The sequence below is a fragment of the Cyrtonyx montezumae genome, unplaced genomic scaffold (genome assembly GCF_038088225.1).
Source record: "Cyrtonyx montezumae isolate F1298 unplaced genomic scaffold, pur_monq_1.0 scaffold_10, whole genome shotgun sequence".
NCBI classification, from domain to species: Eukaryota; Metazoa; Chordata; class Aves; order Galliformes; family Odontophoridae; genus Cyrtonyx; species Cyrtonyx montezumae.
In genome coordinates this window covers 21101613-21121007 of record NW_027071826.1, presented here as the reverse complement: position 1 = coordinate 21121007, position 19395 = coordinate 21101613, and the positions used below count along the sequence as shown (strand labels likewise).

At 43.8% G+C, this 19395-nt stretch overlaps 2 protein-coding genes across 9 annotated transcripts in view; one reads left to right on the top strand and one right to left on the bottom strand.

Annotated features, from left to right (window-relative positions):
• YLPM1 (YLP motif containing 1) overlaps positions 1-3080 on the top strand; it is a 33673-nt gene extending 30593 nt beyond the window's left edge. For 7 of the 8 annotated variants that reach the window (XM_065752520.1, XM_065752563.1, XM_065752539.1 and 4 more), the window contains 3 exons: positions 510-640; positions 2131-2310; positions 2668-3080. In XM_065752520.1, coding sequence (XP_065608592.1) covers positions 510-640; positions 2131-2277 — 278 coding nt within the window. In that variant the 3' untranslated portion in view covers positions 2278-2310; positions 2668-3080. Of the gene's footprint in view, positions 1-509; positions 641-2130; positions 2311-2667 lie in introns of those variants that run through there. The other variant, XM_065752571.1, reaches the window with a different exon arrangement.
• A 12870-nt stretch (positions 3081-15950) lies between these two features.
• On the bottom strand, positions 15951-18442 carry PROX2 (prospero homeobox 2). The gene is given in 4 exon segments (XM_065755696.1): positions 15951-16136; positions 16202-16411; positions 16414-16593; positions 17006-18442. Coding segments are annotated over 4 exon segments (2013 nt in total).
• Positions 18443-19395: the final 953 nt, after the last annotated feature.

Below are 19395 nucleotides of genomic sequence, written 5' to 3'. Positions count from 1 at the left end.
GGAGGTCAGGGCTTAAGGGGAGGTTTTGTTCAGCAGAAGGGGTATTTTGAAAACTTGTATTTGATGCATTACATTATAAGACTACCACCTATTCCCTGATATTGCATGTGTATCATGGCTGACACAAGTCTGGGAAAGATGCTACAGCTTTAGTATTGTGTTCTAACAAGTGGATCTGTAGTTCCTTAAAGAGCTATGGGTGGCTCTGTTGTAACTGTAAGGACAGACTCTATACGCTCTGAACGCCCAAAAAAACAAGCTTTTCTCCTTCCTGCAAATAAAAAGACTGAGTGTTGTTGCCACACAGTTAATGTGAAAGTTCAATAAAACTTGAAAATTGTGCTGAGTCTTCTAGTTTATTTCAACCCTCATCATTCTACCTGTCAAGACAACTGGATGTACAAGTTCTGCTGCTCATTCTTTTGAAGCTATTTCCACCTTCGTCTTTGTTTGTGTGAATAGTAGAAAAAATATCTCCTTTAACTCTGAGGCTCTGTGTTTGTTCTCAGACAAGCTGGATGGTTTGCGGACTGGCACTAAAAGGAAACGTGACTGGGAAGCAATTGCCAGCAGAATGGAAGATTATCTGCAGCTTCCAGATGACTATGATACACGTGCTTCTGAACCTGGAAAAAAGAGGGTAATGTATTTTCAAATGACTTTCTGTAGATGAACATTGAATGAACAATCTCTGAAAAAGAATTCATGCGAAGTCAATCGTTCTCTATGGATATGGGAATTTTATTGATTCACTTTTCATTCGAGTGTTCTTATTAAATTCTGTAGGAGAGTGTTTTTGAGAATATAGTATTTTCTGGAAGTAAACAGATTATGTTTACTGAGTTGTAGATAGTGAAGGTTAACTACACGTGGCATGGCTGTTGAGGGATGTAGTCATGTCCCAGTTCATGGTGAGGACTAAGATACTCCTTGTTTCAGAGGAGTCTTTAGAGTCCTTTTCTTATGCAGTATGTTCTCTGATGAGATACAATGCATTCTAAGATAAGATTATGGTTATTTTATTAAAACAACATTCTGTTGTACACTGTGCTTACTTTCGAAAAGATTCACATGAGGAATAAAGTGACAGCTATGTAGGTCTTGTATTGTTTAGATCTTGTAGAAGTTAACTCCTGCACATACCTTGCATGGTAGAAGATGAAAGAAGTAATAGGAGGAGGGGTGTGTGTGTGTGTGTGTTTGTTATCCAAAGCAGAAAGAAAACCTTTTGCTTTCAGAATTTCATCTTAAGGTCTGACTGGTTACAACATGCTTAAACTTACCATTTTATGTGGATAGTGCGTTAGTATTGTCCTGTATTCTTAAATCTTAGGTTTACTGTCACAACTGCCACTACATGTGGGGAAAAAAAAGAATATACAGGCTTGTATTCAGAACATAGCTAACATCAATAGCTATAGACTAATCTTTGTTAAGTTTATGATTGCTTTTCTGTGTACCGCAAATTGCTGCACTCCCCCTTATCAGTTATCTGGTTTTGTGGTTGAGGGAATGACTGTATGTATTTGAACAGGACAAGTGCAAGCGATGTGCATGACTGAGAAGAGTCACAAAGGCAACAGATGCAGCTGTAAACATGTGAGACAACAAAATGTATGAAGAAGTTTCTTAGTGGAAAGACGTGCATAAAAAAACTATCACAGCAGACAGAGAAAAAAACAGTCTCTCGTTCAGTCGTTCATTGCTGAGTCACTCTTTATGCTGGCTGTATCCTGTAGTTTTGTAATATTCTCAATGTTTCCCTTGTGCATTAAAAAGACAGGTTATACAGAAATTAAGGCACTAACTTAATCTTCGATTCTTCTTGAAGAAAGCATTGTGTCAAATAGAATAGTTGTAGTGATTTTTCAGCTCTCAGGATTACAGCATCAAAATGGAAAATGCTTATCATCCCTACATTTTTTCTACTTCATGGTACATTCAGGATATTCAATTAAAAATAGTGCAGCTGGTGTAGTTTCCATCTTTACTCATCAGAAAACAAATTCATAGGTACCTGTTGGAATTAAACTATGTGCAGATTGAAATTCTTGTACTCTTATCTGCAAGCTTAGATGCATCTCAGGAATTCTTAAAGGAAGCATCTTATTGACAGTATGTTCTCCATAGGTGCGGTGGGCAGACCTAGAAGAAAAGAAAGATGCAGACAGGAAAAGGGCCATTGGTTTTGTTGTTGGACAAACGGATTGGGAGAAGATAACAGATGAGAGTGGTCATCTTGCAGAGAGAGCCCTCAACCGCACCAAGTATATATGAAAAAGTGGTTAATTGGAATTTTGTGCCTTTAAGGTATGTATTTGGTCATCTTGCATGTTTATGGCCTTGATGTTTATTGGTTGGTTTGTTCATGAAGTATTGAGGTTGCAGGTCATGTCACTGTTAGAGTTCTTCTGGACAAGGTTATTTGATACAGTAGGTGTCAGCTGTGCACTTTCAGTGTACTTTCCCCTGTACAGCGTCTAAAACCTAAAGGAGAAAGGTCGTCAGCTCTCAGTCTGAAACCCGCCAGCAGTAATAGTTACAACACTGTAAGAATAGTTAGCTTTGTGCCTAGTCCTGCCTAGTTCAGATTTGGCTTGCTGTATCTTAACTGCCAGTTTTAGTTGCTGTTTTACTTGATGTAACAAACTTTTCCTTTCTTTTCAGGCCTCTTGCTCTAAGGAGATGTGAACCAAGGTGTCATGAGCATCTTGCATGGGTCATGTCACTCCCACCTTCACAGTTTTCATTTGTTGTTTTAGTTTCAGCAATTTTTTTGAGATATTGGCAAATAACCAATGCCCTCAAAAAGAAAAAATTTAAAAAAAAAATCCCACTGCTCCTAAATCAGAGAAACAGTTTACTTTTAAATATTTTTTGGAGGGGAGGGTGGGGGAGGGCCAGTAGTTTTAGCTGCTGTTATTGGGATAAAGTGGAAGGATTAGACAGATGTTACCTCCACTGTACTGTCACATAATGTTTTATCACCTTTGCTTTGTTGCTGTTCTCGTTTTATACTGTATGTACCTTGTAGCTTATTGTATTAGGAAGCAGAACAATAAATTTCACTATAAACTCTGTGTTCTTGGTGGACCACGTAGCATGGTTTTTGTTTCACCTTTTAATGTGGTCTGTGTCTTCATGTGTTGACAGTACTCAGAACTGTCCTTACCCAGAAGAGGTGCTGTGCTCGCATTCTGGGATGTGTCCTGTCTTCTAGGTTGATCACTCACTCTTCTTCTCATAGACACATCTAGTAAGGCCTCAGGATTTGCTGGCCTTTAGAAATTATATCATACTCTTTCTCCATGGAGAGCAGAAGTGATCATTTTCTGGATCCTAGTTTGTCAGTTATGTCAAATTTCCATTACTACATGAGTATAAATTGTTTTGGATTGCTCTGGAATACTCAAAGTAGTAATGTGAGAAGAACATTTATTTAATGCCAAACTTGAAAACAGGTACTACGGAGTTCTGTGGAGAGCAGCCTAGAAAATTCATTCTGGTCTTACTGTGTGTTTTAGTGAACACTGATCCTTACCAGGGCTTTTCATTCAATTCGTAAATCTATTGTTTGTAGAGAAATGTCTTTAGAAGAAACAACGAAGACCAAATACTATAACCCTCTATTATTTTAATAAATGCTTAACTCACTGAAAAAGAAAAAAAATAATAACTCCACAGTATTAAAACTGATGAAAATTCTTCATAGCTGGCGGCGTACCACTTATGCACAGTATCACAGGTTTGCTGGCAAAAACTTGGCTTTGTCCACTCAAGTTTTGAAGGAAATACCTTGTGTTAACAATGTCATAACCAGTCAAAGTGCTTAAATCTGAAAATAATTGCTATTTTAGTAGTGAACTGAGATCTTTCTCCTAATCTTTTTGAAGGAAGCAAGCAGAGTCCTGAATTTCCTTGTTTGCTACTCTTTGTTGCTCTGCTGAGCAATTACATTGTGTTCTTTTCTCGGTTGGGAAATGAGCTGTTTCTGCTGTGGCAGTAGTTGATCCCATTAAGAAGAGCAAGTGGTACTCCAGAGTGGTTCTGTTTGTCATTCTAGTGATTTAGTTTATTGGGCACTTACCAGCTTTGTCTGTGTTGTGTGATTCAAACCTTTTGGAAAGGAGTATATGAGTATATAAACTTGTTTTATGCCCTGAATGTTTTTAATATGAGAAATTGAAGCTTCCTGAATACAAAAACGGATTGTAAAGAATGTGCACTTTTTTCCTGTATGTACACTATGATGTAGCGCATATACTCTCTTATTTAAATGTTGTCGAGTGTTCTTTGAATTCTGAATGAGAGTTGCTGACAAGGGGAAACCTATAGTTAGCAAAAGATAGTAGACTTTGTGTATTACTGTGAAAATCCAGCACATTTCACTTCAGGGAAGGTTCTCTTTCAAGTACGTGTCACATGGTTTTCAACCTTCTGTAAGTACTCTGTAACACAAACTAGAGTTTTTCTGACACCCCACTGTTATGATTTGATGCCATTTCTTGACTTGGTTATTGTTTTATCTGTATTTCTGGTGGTAAACCTAAACCAGGTCTTTTTCTGACACTTTCTTTCCAGGCTAAATACTACTTAGTTAAAAAGATTTACTACTTTTAATGATTTTGAAAAATATTTCAGCAGATAACGTTCAAAGGGATCATGCTGACTTTTTTCTGTGATGAACACAGTTGAAGAGATGGAGAATGCACATGAAGTTATGCTTTATTCTGATAAGAATCTCAAATTTAGGTCAGAATTTTGTCTATGAAAACAGCATAGGAGCTGTTGACATTGTTTTTCCTGGCTCCCTGAAGTTCTACATTTTCCATTGCCATGCCACATAGAACTCATTAAATATTCTTTGCCATCTGTTTCATTTGGTTTGAATATTTATATTTAGCAAGTCAGTCTTCTATCTGCTTTATGCAAAATGGCTCTCAAAGAAAATAACATTTTACCAGAATTGTACCCTGTAACAGATTCCACATACTCTAGTTCTTCATTGAATGAAGAAATCAAACAAAAATGAGAAATTCTTCTTTGCTGCTGACAGAATTGAGAAAAGCATGGGACTGTCCAGCTAGGTTCATAGTTGTCAGAGCTTGATGATCAGTGACTTCCCTTTTGTCTGGAAAAAACTTTGCTATAGAATCCAGTAAGGCATGATTTAGTTCTTTCTCATCTGCTCTCTGGTACCGGCATTCGAATCTCTCACTGCACTGAACAGAAAAAAAAATGCCTATTTTCACTGTTGGCTGAACAGGAAAATTTGCATCTGGCACTTCTAAATAATGATGGGTGTTTGACTATGCTTGCAATTGTGTTAACTTCAACTTGGACTGTTACTGTGTAGCACAGCACATTTAAAAATACAGCCTTGCACAAAGTCATCAATTGCTGCAGAATTGGGCTACTACCTCTTAGGCAAAGCTGACTGTTTAAAGAGTATTTTCTGGGATTTATAACTTCTTGTGGCGCTTCAGTTTTTTTCAAGACTATCTGCTTTGTTAAGAACAGTGAAACTACACCTACCTCATGGAAGAAATACATGGGCTTTTTACAAGGGAACCTGCAATCTAAGACATGATGTGAGTATATCAGTAGAGCTTAGTTGTCATCTTCAGCCATTTTTTGTGTTTTACACTAGGATTGCTCATTGAGTATAGTGCCTGACTATCGTTTGCAGAAGTAAAAATCCGCTGTGTACTATTACACCACTTTTGGAAATTTCGTGGTTGTCTCTTTCTTAGATATTTGCATCAACACAGACAACCTACCATGTGTTGTTAGTTCCCATCTTTACGGGGGAAGAGCTGGCAGTTGGTACAAGTTGGATCTCCACTTTCTTTGCCTGTCCATTTGTAATCAATATGTTGTTGTTAATGTCTGCTTTTTAAGGTATCGCCTTAACTGGTTTCTGAAGCCTTTTGATTGTGAAGAATAATGATTTGTAATTTACACTGGAAAGGATACTTCCAGAAGAATAGTCTTTTTGGTTTGTGTGCTTTGAAATTAGAAGAACAAGACCTCAGGCTGAAATATGTTTTTCCAAATTTGAGAACGTCTCTGGAACACTCAGAGATTCCTTTTCAAAGGAATGAAGTAATTCAGCATGTGGGACATCATGTTGCCCCTTAAGTAACTTCGTTGTTAACAGAAGAAAAGTATTCTTTGCCAATATCAATCCACTTATTTATTGTGGCTGTCATGACTCGTTACATGCCCTTTGGACAATTTCCCATAGCAGATTGTGCAATTTTATTAATATTACTGCCATGAAATTATGGAAACAATATTGAACAAACCTCAGGACATGAAAAAAAGGCTGGTCTGGGATGAATGCAAATGGAAGTTTTTTGCTTTGAAATTCCTAGTATTTCTGCCAGCTAGCTAACTGAATTGACTGGACTGAAACTCAAGTTCTCTCTTGGAGTGTTGTAACTCAGCGAATGTTGACTGGAAAGGGGAAGCAGTGCTGAGAGTCTTGTGTGGAACATGCACCTGGTCTGCATCCTCAAGAGCTCAAATCTTGGTGGCTGTGTTGTTCTTTTTGTTATGCCTCTTCATTATTTTGTTTCCCAGATTATTTCTGGGAAACAAAGTCGCAGTACTTCACTTGATCCATGGACAGTTCGGGGTCAAACTGCACAAATACAACCTGCGTACCATGAGATAAAGTGTTTGAGGAACAGAGATGACCATTTAAACTGAGATTCAGGCACCTGACACATAAATTGTAAGTGGATAAAAACAATTCAAATTCTTAAGGTGCCATGAAATGTTGATTTGAGTTAGTTGTCTTGTAGTAGAAATTAGAAGAGAAAGGAATTCTTTGGAATTTAAAATATTGATGGTGCAATTCTATTTATTCTGAGCCTGTAAGGCAATCTTCATTGCTCTCATAAAATTTGACTCAAGGAGGTTTCTCTTTTGCTCATTCATTTCTACAGATTATTTTGCATGCAGCTTCTCCATTTAACTTTTCTGATCTGTGCTCAGGATTAATCACTTTCTTTTTCACAGTGAAATTCTTTTGTTTCACTCTTGCCAGTGGATTTTTCTAGTGATTATGAGATCTTTCTACCACTTCTGAATTTCTGTAGTATTGGGTATGTGGTCAGGAGCCTCAGACCTTCCTAATCCACGTAGGCTGAAGAATTGCTAATGACAGTATTTGAGGTGGATTATCACTTTTTAGCTGATTGATGTTATTTGGGAGCAAAATGTGCTCTTCTGTTCATGGTTTTGCTTAAACAAGGTAAGCATAAGTAGTACTGTCACCACATACACACACACCAAAAAAGTACAGAGAATTACTGAAAATAGATAACTAGAAGTGTTTTGAAGTAGTTCTTGTTCTCTATTTTGTGTTAGATTTCTAGCCATGGGTCTCTGGTCTCTTTGAATTTTAAGATTTAGAATTTAAAATGAAAATCCTTAAAGCTGTCTGGATGGAATATTTTTTCCTTGTATTTTTCTAACTTGTGGGAGACTCGCGTGGCTCTCTGGACCTTTCTCTGGGATTTGTATTTTAGAATTTGAATCATTCAAGTCCTTCTCTGTATTGCTTCCATTGTATTTGTGCACAGGGACTGGGTTTCCTCAGCTGGTTGGGACAAGAGCATATGAATGGATGTTCAGCTTTATAGAGGAAGTTTCTGGCATACTTTATTTGGAAGGCATCCAAACTATGTGGTATAAGCCCTATATTTGTACCTGCAGTTGCTCTGTTTGAATGCTGAATAGTCTTGGGAATACATGAGGACCCCTTCAGTTATTTACAGTTTACCAGTTCTTGAAATGTTGCTGTCTTTAGAGGGAAACTGTAACTGCAATGTTTCTTGAGGGGAAATGTTTTGACAGGTAGGTAATACAGGCAATGACTTTGTTTTGGCACTGCATGCTATGTGGAAGGCAAGGTATCCAAAGCAGCATTTTAAAATTACCTTTTTGTTCAGCTGTTGTGTCACATAAACAGCAAGAACGGTTTTCTTGACCACTGTTGCTGATCCAGGTGGAAGCCTTTTCTCTTGTAGCTTCTTTCTTCCAAATATACTGTATTGCTGTTCAAAGCACAGAAAACATAGCCTTGCTGATGGACACCTACACTGTTTCAATTAATCATTCATTGTGGATGCTGAGAACTCTTGTGCAAGTGGTCAGATTACTGGTGTTTGCTTTTCCATTTACTTTGAACTGAAGTTGCCAGATTCTTTTGTTTGAAGAAGATGTGGTCAGATTTACTTATCTGATAGATCTCATTGTACTCTTCAGTTTGAATCACACAGAAATTGAGATTTTCAGGTAATGCCAACCAGATGGCACTAAAACTTTGTTTTCATGTTAGACTTTAATTGGAGAGAAAACATAAGTCTGAAATTATTTCCACCATCATTTTATTTTTGTGGTTTCATATTGCCCAATACAATCTTAAACTACTCAATTCTACTTTGTGGAAGAAATAGCTACTACTTTCCCATGGGGAAAAAAGAAAAAAAATCAGTGGTTAAACGTTGCACATACAAACCTACATACTGCATAAATATGGAACAAGATCTTCATTGTACCTAAATGAGAGGTATCAAGATGAAATTCTCTTTCATATCCTTCCAAAGCACTTGACAACTGCTGATATCTAATGAAAATGGAGATGTAAATTGCTAGTAGCTGCATTTGGTTTGTGTATTGTAGCAATAAACAATTTTGTTTTGAAATCTTCCAAGGTTTCTTACTGAATCTTTCACTTCTTTCCTCCTGGAACAAAGAAAAAAAATTGGAATGCAGGAAAACTAAGGGTGAATATCCAAACCACAGCACAGAAATGTTTCTTACTTCTGATCCAATTTCAGTATAAAATATTAAGTAACTGTGATAAATGAAATGTTATATTCTTATTTTATGTTTGAGAGATCCTTCTTTGCAAGAGCTGGAGGACCAACACTTAAGTGCAATCACTCCACACAGAAGCAGCACGTGAATTAACAATTGCACATTCTGTTGAGTTTAAAAAAGCATTATATCACTTGTAAGCATGAAAACATTAATTTTTAAAAGCACCAACATAGGACACAGCTGTGGACAAGGACAAGCTGTTTCTGTGGAGTTCATGAAGAGGAGCCCTGCTTGTTCCAGTTTATCTAACCACAGAACTTCAGATCAAACAGAGATTGAGCTTGAGACGAGGTCTGTCTCAAAGAAACACTGACGTGGACAATTTGAACAACTTTGATTAAACAAACAGCACATGATATATGTAATGCACATTTTGCAGTGGGCATTTCTTTGCTGAGGAATGTGAATTGCCCTTTGCCAAGAGGTTTACAATCTACTTATTCCTCTTCTAGGAATACAGAGGTTTGTATCTCCCTTCTGTTCTCCTTGTAGGCAGCAACAATCTGCTATACAGCTGAAGGGATGGCCCTAAGGAAACTTGGATGTGAGCTTCCTCAGTCTTACAAGTCTGTCTGCTGCTGCCTTGTTGCCTCATATGTTTCAGATGCAGTTTGAGAAGAAGGTTCAGAGACCATTTAATCAGTTTGTTGACAGATCTTATCTGCAGGGGTGACTATGCAGTGCTGGTGGTAGTGTGCTGGCACTGCACAACTGTATCCTACTTGAAGATAAACCTGGATCAAAACAAAAATCTGATTAAAAAGCTAGGCTTACCACAGTAAAGCCAGAAGTGACTGTTTGGCTCTGGTTCAACGTGGGGAATTGATGAAACCTGTGGCCCTCGATGATGATTGTTTCTCCAGCCCACCTCTGTCAGCTGTGTCTAGTACTGGGCTGTAGAAGATGATCTCAATGCTGTGGATTTGCATCCTTCTTTCATATCTGAGCTAGATTTATAATGTGCTGCATTGAAGGAGTGTCCAGCATGATTTGTGTTTTGCTAAATCTGACTGTGCCACATTGACTCTGTGTTCTTTGATGGTTTATTTATTCTGCAGCTAAATCCTAGTCTTGAATTCCATCTTAAAAGCCACAATTGCTCTACCCACTGCATGCCCGGTGCAGCAGCATCCAGGTGTAGATGACTTCTGGAGAGAAGTTCTTTGGTAGTGTCTGCTATGCTTGGGCGGTTTCCAAGAGTCTGTCCTTCCTCTTGGAGAATTGCAAAAGTTCTCTTTATTTAGACATTTTTTCTTTGTATCTGATCTTTTTTGGTGATAAATTCTCTGAACAGCAAATGCACATGCTGTGTTCTTTTCATGGACGGTTGTGTACCATGCCTAATCAAGCAACCTCAGAAATAGGCATTATTTATAAATCTGCACGTGTAGTCCAGAGTTGATGATGCAGTGACTGCACTTGCTGCAGGAGTGCTTCGTTGGAGTGTTCTTATTCACAGACAGCATAATTATAAGGGCCATTCCTGTGGAAAATACCTTTAGGCAGTTCTGAATCAGTCTCTTACTTAGATGAATCTTTTAGATTGAGACTTTGATATATGAATTCCTCCCACTTAAGAGTTTTATTTTTCTAAGATGTGTAATTTATCTCTTGGATCAGTCATTGATTATCCTGCTGTGGACTGCTCTGGCATTTCTTTTATTTTAGTTTGTCCTTGTCCATGTGCATCAAGATGAAGAAAGTCCCTTTTCAGCAGCTAAAGGTGCTAGTGAACTTAGACGTGTAGGAGTGAGAAATGGTGTGCCTCTCTCCCTAAGTCCAGTCAGGTTAGTTGTTATTTTTTATATTCTCTACATTTTTTTCTACAATTCATGACAAAATGTATGATCCAACTCATCTGTATATCATACAAAACTTAAATAAACGTGTGATGTTGAAATCAGTTGTCTTTATGTTCAGTTTTCTGGCAGAATTAGTCCAGTCCAGGAGGACTTGGCGTCCATCATCTTTCCCACCATTGTTTTTCCAGTTTCAGGCTGGTATGTTTGATACACCGCTTGTGGAGGAGGGCCTCTATTGATAAAATTGCATTGTGTTTCAAGTAGTTAAAGTTATTAAAATATTTTACAAATAGGCACATGGTCAGCACCTTCCCTGGCAAGAATGATGTAAGGTAACAGCAAAACCGAGAGTGGTCAGTTGTAGGGAATTCTGGAAATTACAGAAGGGCAGTAAGATGTGAAAAATTAAGAGCTGGAATTCAGCGTTCTGTGTCAGATTCCTTTTTGGGTTTTTTTTCTGACTTTGTGTGAAGGACAAAGATTTTGAAAACAACATTAAAAATGCTACTTCTGGTAATACTGGAGAGATGGGTAGCAGTTGGCTGGGGCATACTGCACATCTGAAGCTGTGCTGTGGTTGTAATGGTTGGTACTGTTTATTTGCATGCTACATCTTCTCCTGGCAGGGAATGTTCCCAGTGCTACAATCCTATTAAGATACTTCATAGGGAAAATAGATTTTAAAGAGATTTCTGCACAAAACCTTTCTCCCTGTTTCTGCCAGTGCTCCTTTATTTGTACCAGGATTTAAGACTTTTGTGTGCACATCTTCTGTATGTGGGACCTGATTTTTTGTAATATCATATTTGCCTTGTCACAGCTCCGTTACTTTTGTGGATTTGTTTTACACCTATATGATATCAGAGTTACATCTACAGCACTTGCATTTATCTATCCTCCCCACCTTCCTCTCCCTAGGTCTCTTAACTGATGCTATTTTTTATGTCCGAAAACCCTTTCTCAGCTTTAGTTTCCAATGTGCATTGTTGTGTTTTGTGTGTGGGGCTCTTAACTCTGTGGTCTTTTTGCAGTGGAAGAAGCCACTTAATGCTTGTAAAGACATGACCACTCAGCAATGTACTGAGTAAAGGCAGTTGAGCTGGCACCAGAAGACTTACTGAGAAAAGATCTGAGAGATGGTGAACTGAGTTTTGTCGACTGTTCAGCTATCAAAATCTGGCACGTCATGGGGACTGTGTAAGGGCCAGTGAATACTCAGAACTCACTTCTGGGACATTTCATGCTGCTTTCAGGTGATGTTGGTGCCACGCTCACACAGAATACTTTCCACGCTGGCTCCAGCATCGCTTACAAAGAGGAGGTGCTCTGCAAAGACTGTTGCTGCCATTGGCTTCCAGGCACCAGCTGCTGCAGGTGGCTCAGCTGGACAGCTCTTGAGCCTGGTGGGTGGCTGTGACTGATGCAGCATGGTGTGCAATGGTTCTGGGGGAGAGGGAAGACCTCACAACGGTAACAGGCAGGCTACTGACTGAGGCCTTTGTGTTCAACGTTTGTTGAAAAACAGATCTTCAAAGTTGTATTTGAGATAGTCCCACATCTGTTGGCCCCTGATTCTTGACAGTCTTCCATGTAGTAGCTGCTCAGAAATACTTCTTCAGAGAGAATTTCCTCCAGAGTGAGGTGATTCCTTCTAAAACTTGAAATGCAGCATCTTCATAAGTAAACCCACCATCTGCAAGGATTTTGTTTCCCAATTGGGATCCTAATTCAAGCACTGAAAGCGCTGCTTCCAGCATCCCAATTACGTCGCTGGACAGAAGATGCTCGCGCATAACGCACATCTCCAGTTAAGTGCTGCCCTGTGGGTGAGTAGAGTGTTGTCACTCCTTTAGTTTCAATAAATAATGAAAGCTCCACGATGATCCTGAAACAGAACATTTGTCACCGATCAAACATCCCTGCTTTGGCTTGGAAAGGCAAGAGCCTTGGACAGCTTACTCACTGAGATGGTGTCTCCAGCTCCCTGATGCTGCTCTGCTAGGTCCTGCTCACATCAGAGCCATCTGTTGTCAGTTTCAGCAGCCATTTGTGCCATTCAGATGGCTCGGTTGTTGGCCAGCCCCAGGGGTACAAAGGGCATTTTCTAGCAGTTCTTCTGGGGCACCTGCATTCTACCTGAAGGGTGCTTGAGGTGCATAGGTGAAAAGCACCCAGAGCTCAGCACGAGCTTCACAGTGCTGTGCTATGGCACAGCCTTCAACAAAAGACACAACACAGTGAGGAGTCTCACTGAGGCCGTGGGCTGCCAAAGCTGAGATCAGCTGTGCTGCTGAGGCCACAGCTACAGCCCATGACGCTTCCCAACATGAATGGATTCAGCACAGCTTGCAGTGGTTGCTCAAGAGATGTGGGAGCTGTGGCTTTAAAAATACGATTCCTAAAGCATTATCTCTTTGTAACTGTACCTACTATTCCTCAAGTTTTTATTTATTTATTTTAAAAGAGCCTTTGGAATTTTTATTTGAGCACAGGTTGCACTGCCAGGCATGGGGACTCTAGTGGATGTGTGGACACGTGGGGCTGGCCTCATGTTTCCCTTGACCACGAGCTTACCTTGCCTTCAAACCTTGCTTTCTGAAGGGGGTCCTCATTTCTTCCCTTTTCTTATTTACAGACTCAGTGGCTAGAAAGGGAGAATGATGTCTTAGGCTGTGGGGTATATATATATATGGCCCTCCCCCTGAGATCCTGGTGAGGACTGGTTTTATAGAATGAGAGGAATGTAGGTATGTGCGGATGCATTTATGTTGTCAGATATCTAACTTAACCAGTTTTGTGAATTCATATGAAGTATTTTTAATGATATCTGTACTTTGCATAAAGCTGTGAATGACATATGACATGCATTGAGTAATTCAGTAAAATACTTTTCTTCAAGTTTCCATTTTTTTCCTCAGTCGTGTATTTTTCATACTCTTGTTCAAGCTTTCCACTTCACCATTGCCTTTAGCTTCTTGTTTTCTGCAATTGTGGTAAGATAGAGAAGACTGACCCTGTTCATTACAGGCTGGCACTTTGAAGCCTGATCCTTGTTAATCCAATAGAACGAGTAAGGAAACCACAAAAGCCTGAGCGATAAAACACCAGCAGGGGGCTGCCACGTTTGGTTCGTGCCACTTGGACTCTCCGCTGTGTGATTGCAGTTATCGGTAGGCAATGGGCAGTAGTCCCAGAGAGCAGGTTTTATTGGAACAGCAAAACCAGGAATGCTGTTTGACACTAATATGTCGAGTGAAAGTTACCCTCTGAACTTTTAATCAGGAGTGCATATAATGGGACGGCAGATGCTGATATGTCATGACCATCGGCCCCTGGCTAACCACAGAGAGAGCTGCTGTATCCAGGGTGTTATCTGCACTTCTTTCAGAGAGCCTCTGCTTCAGCTGGGAACCTCAGGGGTGGTTCAGGCTCTGCAGACAGACCCAGGCCATTAGTAGCAGTAAAACGCAAGATCTTTAATTGCTTGTCAGCTCCCCCCCAGGCTGCTGTGACACCCAGGCTCAGCATTCAGCAAGGACTTCCTCAAGCTCCAATTAGCTCCGTGTGAGTAATGAGAGCTCTTACAGTACATAATAACAGACATGAGTATGTGTTAAAGGCTCTGAGGACAGGGATGTGGTTACATTTCCCTCTCTCGGCTGCCTCAGGACACTTAGCCTGGAGGCAGGGAAACAGCAGTAGTTAGGGCTCAGGAATATCTGCTGTGCTCAGGTGTGAGGACTGTGTGCAGTGCTGCAGAGGGACTGGGAACGGAATGAGAAATGCAGGACAGCTCTGAGGGACTGTTCCCAGAGCAGATGGTTACTGATGGTAACAGGGACTTCACGCATGTACCACAGATGTTTGGATACAGACAAATAGCTGATTTTGTTTTAAAGGTAAGACAGTCAGCAAGATGTGAGTGTGCCACCCCAATTGTTTAATTGAATAATTTATGGAAAATGGAAAAGCAACTTGTACAGCATGCTCACACATGGGGGGGTCAGCACCGCCATGGTGGTGGACACAGCCTCTTCCCTCTTTCCCAGCCCTTCAATCATGCACACTTTGCCAATAGAAATCCCCATGTGCCAGGCATTTGTCTTCGTGCGAGAACCTCTTGCTGTGTTCTGAGCACCACCAGGCTGCATGGAAGTACATACCACACCATCAACAACACAGCCACCACAGCCCTTCTCTCAAAGGTTAATTCTTTCCCAGCAAAATGCAAGAAATACCCAGGGTAAAGCTTTAGAGAAAAAGTTATCAGATAGGTCTCTGGGGATGTAAAGTGGTAATGTAAGCTGTATTTATTTAAAAATAGATGGAGTAAATTTGGAGTTGGGGTTGCACAACATACAGACATCAAGCAATTAACATACAAACCCAGACAGGGAATGTGGCTAACCCCACTCACAGTGGCAAGGGCCACTGTAACAGCCCCTATGGAGCCCCATCTGCTATGCTGCCCAGCCATCAGGTGTTGCTGTCCAGCTGCAGGTGTCCTGCTGCAGGGCTGCTTGTGCAGCATCGATTTTCCTCCCTGTGCATTTTGCTGTGCTTCAGCACCCAGCAGGCACCCCCAGCACTTCCAACACTGCCTGACCCCCTCCAATCTCACGCTGTCCAGCTTCAGCTCCTCTGCAGGGCACTGGCAAGGTGGGGAAGGGGCTGTTAGTGCTGGCTGACACAAAGAGTTTGATGTCTCCTGGACAGGGCCAGCCATCCTCATGGGCTGCTTGAAATGCTGGAATTCACCAGATGTTTGCTTTGGATGCTGTTGTGTTGTTTCTGGGCAGTACTTGAGGAGTGCTGCTGGAGCAGACACAGTGCCTTGGGCAGCCGTGCCAAAGAAATGATGCCCGCTGCTGGGAGCTCTGCCCACTTTGTAACAAAAAGGGCCACTTGCCCTGATGTGTGACCCTGTGGAAATTAGGAGAAAGGTGGCTCGGCCCTGGTCCTGGGGAAAGATGGAGCAGGTCCAGGAAGAAAGCAGCCATTTCCAGGCTCCAGGCATTTGGCTTCCACTCTGTGTAACCTCCGTGAGTCTCTACCACTGCCAAATGAAACATACAGCACAACATCCTGATGCCTGGGGAGAACTGTGGAGTTTGCCCAAGGAGGCTGTCTTATAGGACAGAAAGAAAACAGAACAAAGGATTCTGTAAGTCCAGGATTCGTCCTGCACAGCCAGCCTTTCCGTGACCCTGCCAGCAGTTACCCAAAACCTTCCAGGGCCCCTTGCCTGGCAGATCAGTTGTGAGGCAGTTCCTGGGAGCAGCCTGGAGCTTTGAACACTTCAGGGATGTGGCTGTCCAGTTTGGAGATGATTTTGTAAATGGGCTTCTTCCAGGAGGGGTCAGCATCCCTGCCTGCCCGCACGGCGCTGAAGAACTCCCGCAGTGTCAGGCTGGCCACCTCCAGGAAGCGGCTGGGCACCTGCGGACAGATGGGCGGGTGGGTCCCAGTGGGTGGGCCCCGCACCCCACACCCCGGCCCCTCACCTGGAAGTCGTTCCCTTTGTTGTAGTGCATGTTGAGGGCGCGGAAGAGCTCCGAGTCCCGTGAGACGTGCAGGGCTGCAGCCTCCGCGACGCCCTCCAGCAGGGCCTGCCGGGCAAACTTCTCCACCTGGATGTAGTAGAACTCGCGGAAGTTGCTGAACCACTTGATGAGCTGGGAGTTGATGCAGCGGCTGAACTGCCCGGGGTTCAGTGGGAGAGGTGGGCTCTCAGCAAACCGGCACCGAAATCCCACCCGCCGCGATCCCACCCTGCATCCCACAGCAGGTCTACCTGCACGTCGAGGAAGTAGGACCTCAGCAGAGCCGAGCTGGGGTAGCGGGTGAAGAAGAACATCAGCTTGGCCTTCTTCAGGTGGCCAGGGGTCAGCGCCTCCTGGATATGGGCTTGGAGTCAAGGAAAGCCCACACACGGCAGCTCTGGTCTGCCATAACCCACCCCTACAGCCTGGTGTCACAGGATGGCTGAGGAGGGTCCTCTGGGTCCTGCTCGAGCAGGGACACCCAGAGCAGGGTGCCCAGGCCCACATCCAGGTGGCTGCTGGAGATCTCCGAGGAGGAGACTCCACAGCCTCTGGAAAACCTGTGCTAGGACAGTTAAAACAAATTAATGAGGGCATTATCCAAATGCCTCTTGGATGCTGACAGGGATGAGGCATCAACCACCTCTCTACGAAGATAGTTCCAGTGTTTGACTGGATTTTGTATTTTGGTAGTGGGATGGAGAATTGGCTTTTCCCATCAGCATCCCTGAGGAGTCAGGCCACTCCATCTGCCCCAAAGGATACGTGAGTAGTGGTGAGGGGTGTTCTGTTCCCCTCTACTGTGCCAGGGCCTGGGGGGCTCACTGCCAATGGACGCAGCTTGGTGACTGCCCAGCATGCATCTGGGGGCTCTGGGGGCCAACTCTCTGAGGCATTAGGGCTGCCCCAGTGGCTGTGCGGGGTGTAGACCAGCAGCTGGCCCAGCAGCTGACTGTCCCGCACTGCTGGGGCAGCTGATCCTGGCCTGTGACCCCCAGTGGGTGCCTGATGGGGGTTTCTGACCTCCCCAGAGCTGAAGGATTTGGCCTGCGAGCTCTTGCCTGACAACAGTGATGGTGCCTCAGGCTGGGGTGAGCCCAGGGTGCTCGGGGAGGGTGCCTGAGCAAGTGGTTTTCTGCCTTTCCCAGCAGGAAAATGCTCTCCCCTGACAACCGGCCCTAGCTCGGGGTGCTGCTGTAGGAGGTGGCTAGCTGTCCTTGGCCACACAGTCTTCAGGACTGAGTCCACCACACGTGATGTCACCCCAGCCAGCTCATGCTTCAGGGCCTGTGAGAGCACCCTGGCCACTGAGGGCAGGACCCCTGTACTGCCTCTGCCCTCGTCATCCTCCCCCACACTGGACCCATCCACTTCCAGGATGCTCTCCCAGAGAGTGGCTTTGTGTGGATGGTGGGTGGTGACAACACCATCCCTGCCCACTCTGTCTCCAGCTTTTCCAGGAAGCAGCTGTGCTTTCTCAGCACCTTTCTGGGTTTGGGCAGAATCTCCAGAGTCATAGACCTGGGAGAACCTCTCCTGAAGCCACCTCAGCTGCTGCTCTAGAAAGCGGAGCTGCTCCCTCAGCTGCTGGCACTCTGCTGTGTGGGGGCTGCCCCTGCCAGGTGCTCCTTGCCCGACCACCCCTGCACCCTGCTGCTGGGGCACCCTCGGCTTCCTCTTGCCCTGCTGAGGTGCTTCCCCACCCCTCTCCCTCCCTTGCCCCAAACCTCCCTCCATGTCCATGTACGAGGCCTGGTGGGCTGGAGGGAGGCTCATGCCTTGGATGATGCTCTCCACCCTGGCCCTCTTGGCTCGTAGGTGCTCATCAGAGAGCTGCTCCCCGTCAGCTGCAGAGGGCACAGGAGCAGGGCCACAGGTTCTGGTGATAGCCAGGGCTTGTGCTGCTTCTCTGAGGGGCACACCAAGCTCATAGCCCTGGGGAAGCTCCACTGCAGAGGAAGGGAAAAGGGTGCAAGGATCCAGGCTCCTGCTAACCGCTGTGTGGCTGAGCAGCTGTGACATGAGGGATGAGCTAGGGGAAGGCAACAGAGAGTCCCTCTGGAAACAAGGCTCCATTTTCAGGCTGTGGCTGTGCCTTATGGTACCACAGTCTCTGTCCTGCTCAGGGGCAGTCCTGCTACCCCCTGTGTCCTCTTTCTGTCTGGGCACCAGGGAGCCGCCCTGCAGCTGATAGGGGATCATTTCCAAGGATGGACTGGCAGGCGTTCCCAGCGATGCTTCTCCCAGCTAGAGGCATGGAACTAAAGAAAGAGCAAAATATCACCTGACAGGACCAAATACAGCTACCCTCCATGCATGTGGACAGAGATTTTCCCAGCTCCTGCCTGACCGCAGGCATTTGTGGAGCCTGGAGCACACTTCCAATGGTTTGGGCCCTGGATGTACCCAGCAGTGAGGGCTCCCTGCATCACAGCTTTTCCCTGGAGGGGTTGGAAATCCATCTCACTGTGCCTTGATCACATCTTCTCCCCTGCCCCCAGGAAACAGGAGCCTCAGGTGTATGTGTGGGGCATAGGCTCAGAGAAATAAGCAGAAAGGGAGATTACCTCTGGCAAGAGTACCCTTTGAGCTCGTGGACTGTGGTACAAGGGCACTGAGCACCAGATAGAGCCCTCCTTCAGGTGCACCTAGGCAAAGGTGTTTCAGGTGCCGCTGAGTTCTGGCAGGGTGCCCGGGCAGCCAGAGCTCTACAGAAGGCATTCACAGTGTGGAGCAATCGGAGCCCCAGGGGCATGGGGATGGGCAGCAGCTGGCATCCCACAGTGCTGGGATGGTGGGAAGGTGCACAGCAAGGGACTGGAAGCAGAGCACAGTATGAACACTGCTAGCAGGACGCGCTGGGATAGTGCTGCTAAGGACTTGTTAAAACAGAATAAAAGGGATGGGGATTACTGGGGAAGAGAAGAATTTCTGAACCAGCAGCCTCGGGCTTAAAATTGTCACAGAGCACAGGCAGCCAGCCACCCCTCCTCTCGCTCACTGACACCTTTGAAAAAGGAATAGCAGAAGTTCATGTCCTGGGCTGTTACAGAGTAACAATCCTGATGGGATGCTGCCTCACCAACCACATTAATTAGCATCACCTCTGCATGCCTGAAGTAAAGTGATTTATGCCTTTTTGAGACATCTTTAAA